This window comes from Sciurus vulgaris (assembly GCF_902686455.1).
Source record: "Sciurus vulgaris genome assembly, chromosome: X".
In the NCBI taxonomy this organism is placed as follows: Eukaryota; Metazoa; Chordata; class Mammalia; order Rodentia; family Sciuridae; genus Sciurus; species Sciurus vulgaris.
Window position 1 is genome coordinate 123,498,815 of NC_136471.1, and position 13,010 is coordinate 123,511,824.

The window sequence follows — 13,010 nt, forward strand, 5'->3', positions numbered from 1 at the left end:
ATATCGCCAGACAAAGCTGAGGAGTACACTGGTGAATACATTGTGGTTTTCATTATGGTAGCTGCTTAAGTTCTTCAGTTCTTTTTGGTGTTCTAGTTAACAAGTCTTCTGAACATAAACATGCCAAATATCTTTACATTTACATGATGAAATATTCTCTTAAACATGCTTCCTCAGTACCCTCATTGAGTATTTTTCAAAAGGCTTCTAAGAGCTTTGCACTCATTGGAATAGGGAGGCAAAAAACTTACAGATAAAATTTATAACTGGAACCCATATTGACAGGAATTAGGAACAGTACCCTATTTCCAGATGGGCTAGCTGGAATGGAATCTTACAGATAAAGTAGCCCCGCTCCAACCCTTAGTTGATGAGAGATGAAGCCCAGAGCACCTCAATAACTTGTCAAAGATCTCACAGTTCTTGCTCCACATCACACAAAGGCAGCACATGGCTTCTCTAATTCTTGCTTCTGTATTCTTCCTGCTATACCATATAGACTAGAATGATCTCTTATAAGGAATGAGCCAACTCACATTCTATCCTTAGTTGTATGAAAATGAGCTTCTACTGTTATTCATTTAAGTTGAATTAATAATAATGGCAATTATTTTTTGTGCACATACTACATTCCTGGAAGTCTTCAAAATATCTTCTCATTCCTCTCAGTCTTGCAGGATAAGAATCATTATATGCATGTTGTAGGTAAGGAAACTAAAGTTCAGAAGGGAAAACTTGCTCATGTTCGTATGTTCTCTGGAACAAGACTATTGGAGTTTGAATTTGGCCACCACTCTCCCTCCCACCCCATTGCCAGCTCTGATTTGCGGCAACTTCATTCACCCTTCTATGCCTCAGTTTCTGCCTCTATACATTAGAATAATAGTACCCTGTTTCACGGGGTATTTGTGAAAATGAAATGACACATGCGCTTGGCACAGAGTAAGCCCTTAATAAATTAACTATCGTCAGTATGAGTTATTAAGTTATGGGGTAAAGATTTGTATGAGGACTGCAAGTCACCAAAGCCCAAACCCTTTATACCATGCCAATTTGCCCCCCTAGTTATTAAACTTCCAGGGTACAGTAAGCCAGTGTATTTTTCTTTTAGTAGAGTAACTTTCAGAAAACTTGATCATGATGATATCTGCAAAACCCTATGTGCATAGAATGAGGAACAGGGCTTTGAGGGTGCACACTGGCACTAGTCACAGCCTAGGTACTGAATGCCCTGGGGAAGAGCCAGTATAGCATTGAAGGGCAAAGATAACTGTGCCCACAAGTCTCTTCTTTGTGTGATGTCACCATTCATTAACATTTGGAAGAATTAATAGTGATTAATTAGAAACCAACTTTGACCAATTTTTTTTATTTTTACAGACTGCATTTTGATTCATTGTGACCATTTATTTTGTTCTGCCCCAGTAGCAAAGGAGTTCATATCCACACTTTGATTGTATCATTCAGGAACTATCTTATTCCTCATGAAGTATCCTTGCTAACTTTAAAAAAAAATAAATGTAGCAAATGACAAAATATGGAAGCAATAATGTGGGATGGACAGACAGGGTGTGTGTGTTTCAGCCAACACATGAGCAGTCTTAAAACAGACAGGCCAGCCAAGCATCTTGACACACCCAAAGTTTGTCCATACTAGCTGAAAATCAGGCTCCCTACTGCAAAACTTGATTTAATTGTAAAATGTTTGTGCTTGTTTTTCCCATGTTTAGGTAGAGGTCAAGCCATTGGATCTTTTCAATATTTAAACATGTAAAATGTGTGTAGTAGCTTGACCTCTTAACCTAAATGGAGTCACTCCACAGGAAATTTATTACTCAATTGATTGTGTTAATAGCAGCCGTATTTTAAAATAGCTTACTGGGAAATTGTGTTAGGTAGTATAATATTGAGTGGTATCAATTTGTTTTTGTAATCCTAAATTCACCATGGGATGAGTTGCCAGGCACCATTGTAACAGAATGGAGCCAATGTGTGAATAGATTTCGTGATTGTAGTTCAACACATTATTTTAAATGTTTTCTGTAATTCTCTTGGCTAAAAATTTTGAAAGTAGTATTTCTTTTATTTTGGTGTGGTTCCTAAGATTATTTCCATAGGTAGTAGCAGGCTTTGTGATGGGTCTCAGAGCATGTTTTCTTTTTATATTTATACCTCAGAAGTTCTGACTCTTAAAATTTAATACATAATTGTTTCAAAGTATTTATTTTTAAAAATTTCTTTTTCTTTCCTGCAGCTGAATCATCTCTTGTCAGTTTTGTCCCCTACTCCAATGGTACTCCAGGCAAGACTTTGAAAAAATTTAAACCTAGATTTAGCCCAATTTGTTAATTTTTTGTTTTAATTATACCTTGTATTGTTTTTCTCCTTGTGACAAAAAGTGGCTGAAACTACAAGCCTCAATGGTAAGATTTTTTCTGCAGCAAGTGAAAACTGATAACCCTTAATATGAACATAAGTATAATAAATGGTGTGGAAGATTTCCATCTCTAAATTATTTCTGAATACATTAAGTAATTTCAAAGTAACCAAAAAAATCAAACCAAAACCTATCAACTTTTAAAAGTGACATAAACTTTCTGGTTAAATGATAAAATTATTATGATCATGGAGGGAAGACAGCCCTCCACCACTCTTAACTGCTCTAGAAAAGAATTTTGAGTATTCCATTTCACTTGCTCTACAACACAATGCCAGCAACTTTTGCATGACAGATTGTTTAAATGTGAAAAGCACATCCAGTGACTCTAATGTGATTCAGCCTGAATTTGAAGGCACAGAGTGTTCAAAGACAGCCTTTTTACAGATGATTTTATCAATTTTTAAAGAGTATGAAATGAGGAAAAACTGGCTTCCTCACTGTGCTAGAGAAAAGGACAAAGCATTGTGCTGTATTCAAGGGAGGTAGGCCAGGCAGCACATTCTGTTCCCTCCTCTCTGTGGGTAGATAACCTTCCATCTTGCTGTGGTCAAACCCCAACACTCTTCAGAATCGCTTAGTTAAAATAAAATCTCACCATGTGGTTGGTGGTTAAGGAGCTAAGTAATCATAGTTGCAGCTCAAACTGATCAAAACTGGTTTAAATCCATATTTGGCCCAATGGGAAGAGCCAAAGGTTATAATTTTTATGTGTAATTACTTTGTACAGTGAAAAAAACATCTTCAATTTAACTTTGTAGCAGTGTTTGGATCCGTGTGTGTGTGTGTGTGTGTGTGTGTGTGTGTGTGTTTTAAGTGTGATAATGTAATACCTTTTTTTCCTAAAAAATTCATCCAGAATAATAAATTCTTGAATGCTTTTCATTTAAAGAAATACCAATAGAATAGATTCTAAGTTGAATTTTAGATCAGACACTATCAAAAAGAGATTTTTCCTAAAAGTTAGTTGAATGTAATGTTTAAAAACTCCAAATTTAAATTAGAACTACTTAAAATTACTTTATAAGAGTATACCACTGGAAAAAACATATTCAGCCTCCCCACTACTATCTACTCAGGTTGGTATCAACATTAGAATTTTCATTTCCCTGAGGGACTTTCATTATCATAGAGGACAAAATACTAAACAACATAAATGGGTTTATTTAAATCTGATAATTACCAGAGTATTGTTATGTGTTAGACATGTAACTGGCATGCAGAAAACACATTTTGAAAGAATAAACATTTGTTCAATAATCTTCAGGAATGGGAGAATGGATAGTAGTAAGGGGATGGGCAGCAAATGCATTCTTTTGTGAAACTAACTTCTGGATTTTAGGAAAAGTGGAATGTTTAAGGAACATAAGAAGAGTCATGTTTGTTAACCATGCCAGTAGTTACACTAATTTTTATTATTTTGTTTCAGATGCTACTTCAAGTGTATTGTCTACGTTAAATAAGACAGGTAATATCAAGTTATTTCCAAATAGCATGGCTCTTCTATGATTTCTTGAGTTTTTCACTTGTGTGGTCTACTGGGTTAGTAAAGAGTAGTTTTCCTTTGCCTCTTTGCTAACTTTATTGTGCCTTCAACTATTGACTTACTATGCTTTGACTTTGACATTGAACTATAATTCTGTTGTCACCACTCTCAAACTTCTGAACTATTATGGCAGTAGCACTTCATTTAAAATAACATTTGTTAGTTTTGATTATCATAGTGATACATATTAGCTCATAAAAATGGAAAATATAGAGAAATATAAAGAAAAAGGATAGAAATCATCTTTAATGTTACTTTTCTAAGACTATTGCTGTTAAAATTTGGTATATTTTCAATTAGTATAACATATGCAAGTATTTATATACATATACCTTATGTATATGTCCTTTGCAAAATAGTCATAGTTTATGTAGATTTTTATATAGTGCTCTTCGGATTTAATATTGAATTAGAAGTATTTGCCAATATCGCTTGCTTTTAATGACTTGATAACATTCCATTGTATACCATATGTTGAACACTAAAGTTGTCTCTATTTTTTTAATAGAAGTTATTCCAATGAACATCCTGGTGCCAATCTTTTGCATTCATCCTTGATTTCTGTAGGATACATTCCAAGGATTGGACATAATGTATGAATATTTTAAGGCCCTTGACACCCACTGTCCAATTACCTTCCAGAAAGGTTGTGCTCAGCAACATTCCTTCCAGCAGGGGATGAGGTTACCTTTGTGTCACTGTACCTTTGCTAAGGTTATTTATAGTATATATGATTAATTTTTTTCTCTCAATTCCTTAGGTTTTCCTTTTCTTTCTTTTTTTTGTGGGGGGACAGTACCAGGGATTGAACTCAGGGGCACTCAACCACTGAGCCACATCCCCAGCCCTATTTTGTATTTTATGCAGAGACAGGCTTCACTAAATTGCTGAGGCTGGCTTTGATCTTGGGATCCTCCTGTCTCAGCCTTCTGAGCAGCTGGGATTATAGGTGTGTGACACTGTGCCTGACTTATTTTTCATTCTTGAATATTAGTGAGGTTGAATATCAAGTCAAACAAAACTATATTTAAAGGATCATTAATGATAATGCAAAATATTATGAGCCTCTGTCATTACTATCAACCATTGCCCATAGGTCACACAGTGAAATGAACTCATCAATAGCCCACACACACACACACACACATAAATGAGGTTTCTGAAACTGTCAGTATAACATCATCATTCATAAGTGTATCTCCAAGCTTCAAGCTTGTTCTTTTATTCAGATTTTCCCATCTACACTAGGAGACAGAACTTTGCAAATCTATGCCCTGAACACAGCCTCTTGTACTTGGCCATCCTTATGGCATGGGTTGCTGAACCTAGTTCTCCATTATCTGGCAAATGAACCATGGACTTTGTATTCCAACTGTGCTGGAAAGATATTTCTAAGGTTTGCTTCTTCTTTAGAGCATGTTGATATTTGCCTTTGAGTCCCTAACTTTGAACAGTTCTGGTTCTGCTGTAGGCTTTTTCTGTGACTATAGTTGGATAGTCTTGACTTCCCCAGAATAGTTTTATCTATCAGTACAATAGGGATAACTATTAAAGCAGGCAGCAGGATGCTTGATTGTAGACTACAGTAGCAGCAGTTTAGATCCTATGTGTATTGATTCACATTAATTTTGACTCTGAATCACCTACCCTTTACAACCTATCACCCAGAGGTCCTGAGAGTGACTTAATTCTACATATCTGAAATTTACATTTGTTGCTCTAGCAGCAGCGCCTAGAAACTGGAATAGAATTACACAAGCAGTGGGGTGTGTAATGGGTGTGATCTAACTGGGTAAACATGGGAATCCAACTCCCAGGCCCACCCCATGCCAATGCTACAAGTTCCGTGCAAGTCCCATTCATTCTGCTGCTGAGATGACTGATCATGTCTTAAAGATGTCAACAGTGTGATTTTCTTTGCACTTCACTAAAAAATTATACTCATGGCAAATTGTTTTTTAAAAACAGCAACAATTGTGCTCTAATATTTAAATTGCTTCTTTGCAGAAAAAACTAAAATCACTATAGTAAAAACCTTCAATGCATCAGGTATGACTTACTATCAATATCAAGACTTTCTTCTTTGTAACTAAGGTAAAATTAAACAAATGGCTGGTGTTTATGATCTCTTTCTCTTTTTTCCTGCTTTTTAAAAGTAAAATATTTTCTTAATGAATAGATGGTTATGCACTGGTATCTGAAATTGTACTAGGCCTTAGGGGCTGTATAAAAATGATCAGGCACAGTGCCCACTCTCAAGAATCTTCTAGTCTAAGAGGGAGACAGGGCAAAGAAGCAGGTAACTAACATGAACATCGTGTAGATAAAGTCAGGGATTCCATAAGGATTCCTCTTTCTCATTCTCTTTTTCCCCCTGGTGCTGGAGATCAAACCCAGAACCTCTGGCATGCTAAGCATGTACTCTACCACTGAACTACACCCCCAACCCCACAAGCATTTCTCATGGTTAAGAGGCATAAGGGTAGAAGGACTGGTGGTAATGAGTTTATGAACAGGATGCAATTATTGAAACAGAGGAGTGAACCTCAAATTCTTTCTAAAGCAAAGCAAGGATATACTTTTAAGTACCTGATGCAGGACTAGGCATACAAGACATACTTAACAAAGGATTTTCTCTTCTTTCTTTCTTCTTTGTTTTTATACAAGGTCTTACCAAGTTCTCTAGGCTGGCCTCAAACTTGCCTTCCTCCTAATTCCATCCCTCAGAGTGGCTGGGATTACAGGCATGCACCACTGTGCCCAGTTTAACAAAACCCTCTGATTGAGTTCAGATGGGGTTGGCCAACTATTGCCAATGGGCCAAATTTGGTTCACTGCCTGTTTTTGTAAATAAAGTTTTATTGGAACACTTCCATGTCCATTTGTTTACATATTTTCTATGGCTACTTTTCTGTTACATAGAATGGTAGAGCTGAGTAGTTGCAGCAGAAACCATATAACCCACGAAGCCTAAAATATTAAGTATCTGACCCTTTTCAGACAGTTTTCTCTCTCAGGATTTAAGAAATGACCAGTAAGTAGCTATGTACTTGAGTGAAATTACAGATAATGGCCCTAGAAACAGGAAAGAAAATTCTCGGTATAAAAGAGTGGCAAAAAGATGCACATCACTAGAAATGGAGATGCAGGTAGAGATGGTAGAATGAAAAGTGTAGCAAGAATGGATCAGTGCTTCAAAAGACTTTGAAAGCATTGCTACCCACCATCTGTATATTCTATAACATTTGCATATAGTGAGCTACAAGTAACTATATTTAAAGTGAAATCTTTCTCTTCTGGTGTGGGTAACATTGCTATAGAAGAATATAGAAATTCACATATCTAACTTTGGGCACCTAAATTCAGTTTGTTCACAGAATCAAAACTCTTAGCTGAATCATGATGCCCATATACCAATAAATCATTCTGACCAAAACCATATCACTTGCATTAAGTCAAATTATAGTTTTAATTTGTGTCCAGACTACTTTTCTCATGGGACCAAACTAAGAACTCACAATATGTAATGGAAATAAACTAGTAATTGGCATTGCATACATAATTCTGACCAAACAGAACCTAACAAAGAGACTGAAAGATTCCTTCATATAACGATCTTTTCCCCTTAGCAACTTGCTTAGTACATTGTGAGCATTTGCCCCTCCCATGTACTATGGATTTCTTATGCTTCACCAAAAGGATGCAATTAGTGAAGGAAAGATTCTTAGAGAAGTAAACCTTGAGCTCTTTTCAAATCAAAGAGAAGTACTTCTCCTTTCACTAAAGGAGAAAGTGTTTCTAAGATTTATCTGTATGGAGTTTTTGTTCTAACATGGTTCATTTCATCTCCTGTTCATCTCTGCCTCTTTGGTATGCTTGTGTGATCTGAGGTCCTGGCTAGCACTAAAACTTTTTATATACTGGCCGGTATCAACCTCTAGACTGTAAGCTCCTTGAGGGCAGGGTCTGTATCTGAAACCTCCCAAAGCCTGTAGAATATGGTAGGTGCACAGCAAATACATTTTCAGTTTTGCTCATGAAACAATATCATGACATTAATGTTATTTCATACATACATTTACATAGAGAGCTAGGACTAACATTAGAGTATTTGGGGACTCTTCTATCCAGGAAGGGAAAGAGGATCTGTGATTGAGGCCTATTCCATTTAAGGTTTCTATACTTGATTTGTTACATGGTGCTCTGTTGATATTGGACAGGCAAGAGTTTAATTGGGAGTTCAACAAAGAAATTTTAGGGAGGAGTAGAGAGGGTGAGACACTGACATATTATAGAATAGTAAAGAGTCAAGTTCCATAGCTGACCAACTAAATGAAGACTTTCTCATTCTTTTAGTCTTTGAGGAATTCATCCAGCCAATTTTATCCAACTTCTTAATATTTTTGGTCCACATTTGATGCCTACATTTGTGAATATTCTTGACAATGTAGTATATAACTGCAGGTGTCGACATGCTTAACCAGCTGGGTTTTTGTTGTTGTTTTTGCAGGAGTCAGATCCCAGAGAAATATCTGCAATTTGTCATCTATTTGCAATGACTCAGGTTAGTTCTTGTGTACATTATACATTATCAGATAAATTTGTTTCATAGAGAAAAATGATTTGATTTGGTTTTCTCCTGTTGTGTATGCATGTGCCTCTCTAACCTGTCTCTTTTCACACCACCTGGCTACCAAGAGACCCTAATAAAACAAAAGTGAATCTTAGATCTGTCTAAAATTATCTTCCCATTGTCTAGTGAAGGAATGAATTAACTTACTTAATATGAGACATAAAGTGCTACAACAAATATTTTTCACTATAGCTTTAAACTCATAAATCATGAATAATAATGAGGTTATTACTAATTATTGAAAGTCACTTTTTGTATATAAATCCCTTGAGCTTTCCTATAGGACCTTAAATAATATAGCTTAGAAACAGGATGTTGTCCTTTGCTAAGAATAAAACAAACCAGACTACAAGAATGTTGAAACCTCATATATACCTGGTTCAATTAAATGCTAATTCCAGTTGTTTCCATCATGTGTTTTGCCATTTCTAACTAAGATTGCTCACTATTTTTTAATTTGAGATGGAAATCTCTTCAGAAAAGCCTATTTTTGAAATAGGAATATTTTTCTTTCTGACATGGGCCAGAGGAATGAAACAACCACTTTTCTCACATTGATTTGGCTCTCTGGGCTCCCTACCTTATTAAAACCAATGAAAGCAAATGTGAAAAACAGAAAACAGAAAAATATGGTGTGGCAGGTCAGAGAGGGTTAGGAGATCATGGGAAGAGAGAAGAGGAAGGTAACAAGGTATTTTATGATATTAAGATCTTGGTATGTCTCCAGTAATAAACAAGCATAGGTTTTCCCCCTTATATTCTGTTCCTTCTAATAGTTTTAGAGTTTGTTGGAAAATCATAGGTAACAATTTCAAGTAAATAGCTTAAGGTTGGGTAGATTAGAGAATGAGAAAACTTCCTATTAAAAGAATACTCTACAAACACTTTCTACTGTGTGGATGTGAGATTTGCTCATCTGAGCTATCTGCTGATATTATGCTCTGGGTGGAATATAGGAAGGAAATATCAGCTGGATTTTACTAAAGAATTATAGGATACATTATATAATAAATAATTATATGTGTGTATACACACACAACACATATATATAGCTTCTCTTTTCTTCCTCCTTTCCTCCCTCCTTTTTTACCCTTCTCTTTACTGAATTCCCCATAATGTCATTATTTTTGTGCCTCATCCATTAGGCTGGTGACTAATGTCTAGTTCCGTGTTGTGTCTACATGTTTGATAACTGTTTGAAAATTGAACTTGTAGTCAAAAAAGAAAAACCTGGTCATCTTGAATAACAGATGCCAGAAAGCTGGTTGGTGTAATGTTTTCCCCAATTAAGTGACTGAATTGACCATTTGTTTTAGTGTCTGGTGAAAACAGCCTCATCAGGGAACCAACTCTTCTGGCACAAGAAATACCATGATATCCTGCCAGAAACTAGAAACCTTTGCTTTTTTCAGGTTTCCAATGTAGGTCCATTAAAGGAAGTGGAGGCTGGTGAAGAAGCTGGGAGCTGACCAGGAAGAGTCAGACTAAGGGTCAAAAGGTGGTGGCTTCTTGGTTGCCCTGTGCAAACCAGAACTACTGTGCTCCCAGCACATTTATGAAACTCACTTTGCACTCAAGAATGTGAGGGGGAGAAATTGTGGGTGTCATTGTCCACACACACGCAGAATCTAAATAAGTTTATAAAAGCTAAAGGTTTTTAAAATTTTTAAATGGATAATTAATTCTATGCAGATATCATTATATACTGCATTAATTGAAATTTCAGTATCAATATACAAAAGTTGAGGTTCTCAGTAGAAATAGATCATGTTAGTCACTAGTTGGGTAGCTTTGTCAGCCATTTTTAAGTGGAACTGGATCACAGGATACATGGCCATGGGAATGACTTGTAATACTTTGGGGTGCAATAAAAAAGGATGAGTTGAGGAGACTTTCAACCCTCTAGCTGAGGGGTTGGCAAACTACTGCCCAGAGTCCAAATATGGCCAGCCACCTGTTTTTGTAGATCAAGTTTTACTGGCCTACAGCCATGCCCATCTACTTACATATTGTTTGTGGTTGCTTTCATGCTCAGTGGCAGACTTGCAATAGAAACCTTAAAACCTCAAGTATTTACTAACAGATCAATCACCAAAAACATTGGCTGAACCCTACTTTGATATATATGACATCCTTGTGCCATTATTCAAAAGGCCAGGTTTGGGTTCCTATAATGAAATGCATACTTTTCTGTTTAGGAATCTCTATTTTATTTATTTTCAAATAGAGCCCCCTAGGTGTACCCTGTAGGAAACAGTTTGACTGAAATTGAATTTAATATTTCTCCAAATCAACATTTTAAAAATATTTTTTAGTTGTTGATAGATCTTTATTTTATTTATTTATTTATTTATATGCAGTGCTGAGAATCGAACCCAGTGCCTCACACATGCTAGGGAAGCACTCCACCACTGAGCTACAACTCCAGCCCCCTAAAGTCAGCATTTTAAGAATAAGGTTTTCTGGCATTTCTGGAGAGAAAGCAAAAATGAGTTGTTCAACTGAAGAAAGAATTTCCCTGCACACTAGTCAGGGTTCAAAGCAAAATCTCAGCTGTGTTCCTAGGAAAGATACTGCATTTGGTAGCTGTATTTTAAAAACAAAAACTAAATTTAAAAAACTGGTGAAGAATAAGTAGACTTCCATAAGTTTGCTTAGCTGCTCAGAAACCCTTTCCCCCTCTCTCCTATGTAACTGCAACTCTAACTTTAAAAGATACTTTTGTTTAAGTTAACATTAGAGCCACTGTTCTCCCAGGTTGTTTTTTTTGGGGGGTGGGGTGGCGGTTTTTGTTTTGTTTTGTTTTGGCTGTATTAGGGATTGAACCCAGAGCCTCACATTGCTAGGCAAGTGCTCTACCACTGAGTTATAACCCCATCCCCTTTTATTTTATTTTGAGACAAGATCTCATGAAGTTGCCCAGAGTGGCCTCAAATTTGTGATTCTCCTGCCTCCAGAATCACTAGAATTATAGCCACTGCATCATGATCCCCCACTTATCATTAAGGAAGACAAAGTTAGTTTTTGTTTTTTTAAAAGCAGGTTGACAGGTTGGGTTACACATTTCTTCACAAGGAGACAGTTTCCTCTCATTCTGAATTTCTACAAAATTTATAGTTTATATTTTCTAAAAATTATGTTGATTACTATTGAGTAGCTTATGGATAGGAAAGAGGGTAAATGGGAGTAAAAACAAAACTGTTTATAAAGTAATTTGCTAATATTTTCATGTGTTGTATTAATCCTCAAATTGTAAGGATACAAGTCTCAAATTCTTTTTGAAAATTTATTTTTAGTGTTTTTTAGAGGTGAGATAGTGTTTCAATATGATGAAGAACACAACATTACCCAGGTAGGTTTTAAAGATTTTTCTTACTACAGTCTTAAAATGTGAATTTGCATGTATTTAGATTTGTTGAAGGTTCAGATTATTTATCGTATTTGGCATATTTAGTTTTATGACAAAGTTTAAGTAAATATGTAGCTTTGCAGTAAGGACTTCCATAATCATAGTATCTTATTAATAACTATAGTTTAGTTTTCACTAGGTTTGCTGCTAAATAAGAATGTTAATATAATGTGATTCCATTACCAGTTAAAATTTAAAATTATCTTAGAAACTCATAGCAACAAGAAACATCTGTATTGACTCTAGGAATAATCTTCCGAATCTAATTGTGTTCCCCATATGGGGGATTCAGATATAGTGGTATCAACCTTCCCATAATCTACATTGGTTCAAAGAATCCCAGAGAAATGTGTTATTTATTTGGTGAAAATTTCCTGGGCACCTACTATGTGCCAGGCCATGAATTAGGCACTAAAAATGTAGTGATGGCTGTTATTGAGTTTCTCTTTACATTGGAGTCTTGTACTTAAATCTGGGGCTGTCATGAGGAGAGCTTTACTAGTGTTCTTTTGGGGGGACCCTTGAACTGATGAAAGACAGAAATTAGCACATAAGAGCTGCTTACTCAGGTTTTTTTTTTTAGTTGTTGACTTTTCATTCTTTTCTTGAATGCACTCCATGCAATGAATTTTCCTCTTAGTACCACTTTCCTAGTGTCCCAGAGATTTTGATATGTTGTATTGTCATTCTCATTGACCTCTAAGAATTTTTTTTATCTTCTCCCTGATTTTTTCTGTTATCCATGTTTCATTCAATAGCATATTATTTAGTCTCCAGGTGTTGGAGTAATTTCTGTTTTTTATTTTGTCATTGATGTCTACCCTCATTCCATTATGATCTGATAGAACACAAGGCAGTATCTCTAATTTTTGCATTTCCTAAAGGCTGCTTTGTGGCATAACTTATGGTCTGTTTTCAAGAAGGTTCCATGTGCTGCTGAGAAGAAACTGAATTCGCTCGTTGATGGATAGAATATTCTATATAT

General features: G+C 35.8%; 1 protein-coding gene across 12 annotated transcripts in view; it reads left to right on the forward strand.

Moving 5' to 3' along the window:
• ADGRG2 (adhesion G protein-coupled receptor G2) overlaps positions 1 to 13,010 on the forward strand; it is a 110,911-nt gene that overhangs the window by 65,108 nt on the left and 32,793 nt on the right. For 3 of the 12 annotated variants that reach the window (XM_079122838.1, XM_079122839.1, XM_079122829.1), the window contains 4 exons: positions 3,867 to 3,905; positions 5,991 to 6,032; positions 8,494 to 8,547; positions 11,913 to 11,968. In XM_079122838.1, the coding sequence (XP_078978964.1) occupies positions 3,867 to 3,905; positions 5,991 to 6,032; positions 8,494 to 8,547; positions 11,913 to 11,968 (191 nt within the window). Of the gene's footprint in view, positions 1 to 2,254; positions 2,303 to 2,399; positions 2,424 to 3,866; positions 3,906 to 5,990; positions 6,033 to 8,493; positions 8,548 to 11,912; positions 11,969 to 13,010 lie in introns of all 12 variants that reach the window. The other 9 variants (XM_079122828.1, XM_079122832.1, XM_079122830.1 and 6 more) reach the window with 7 other exon arrangements.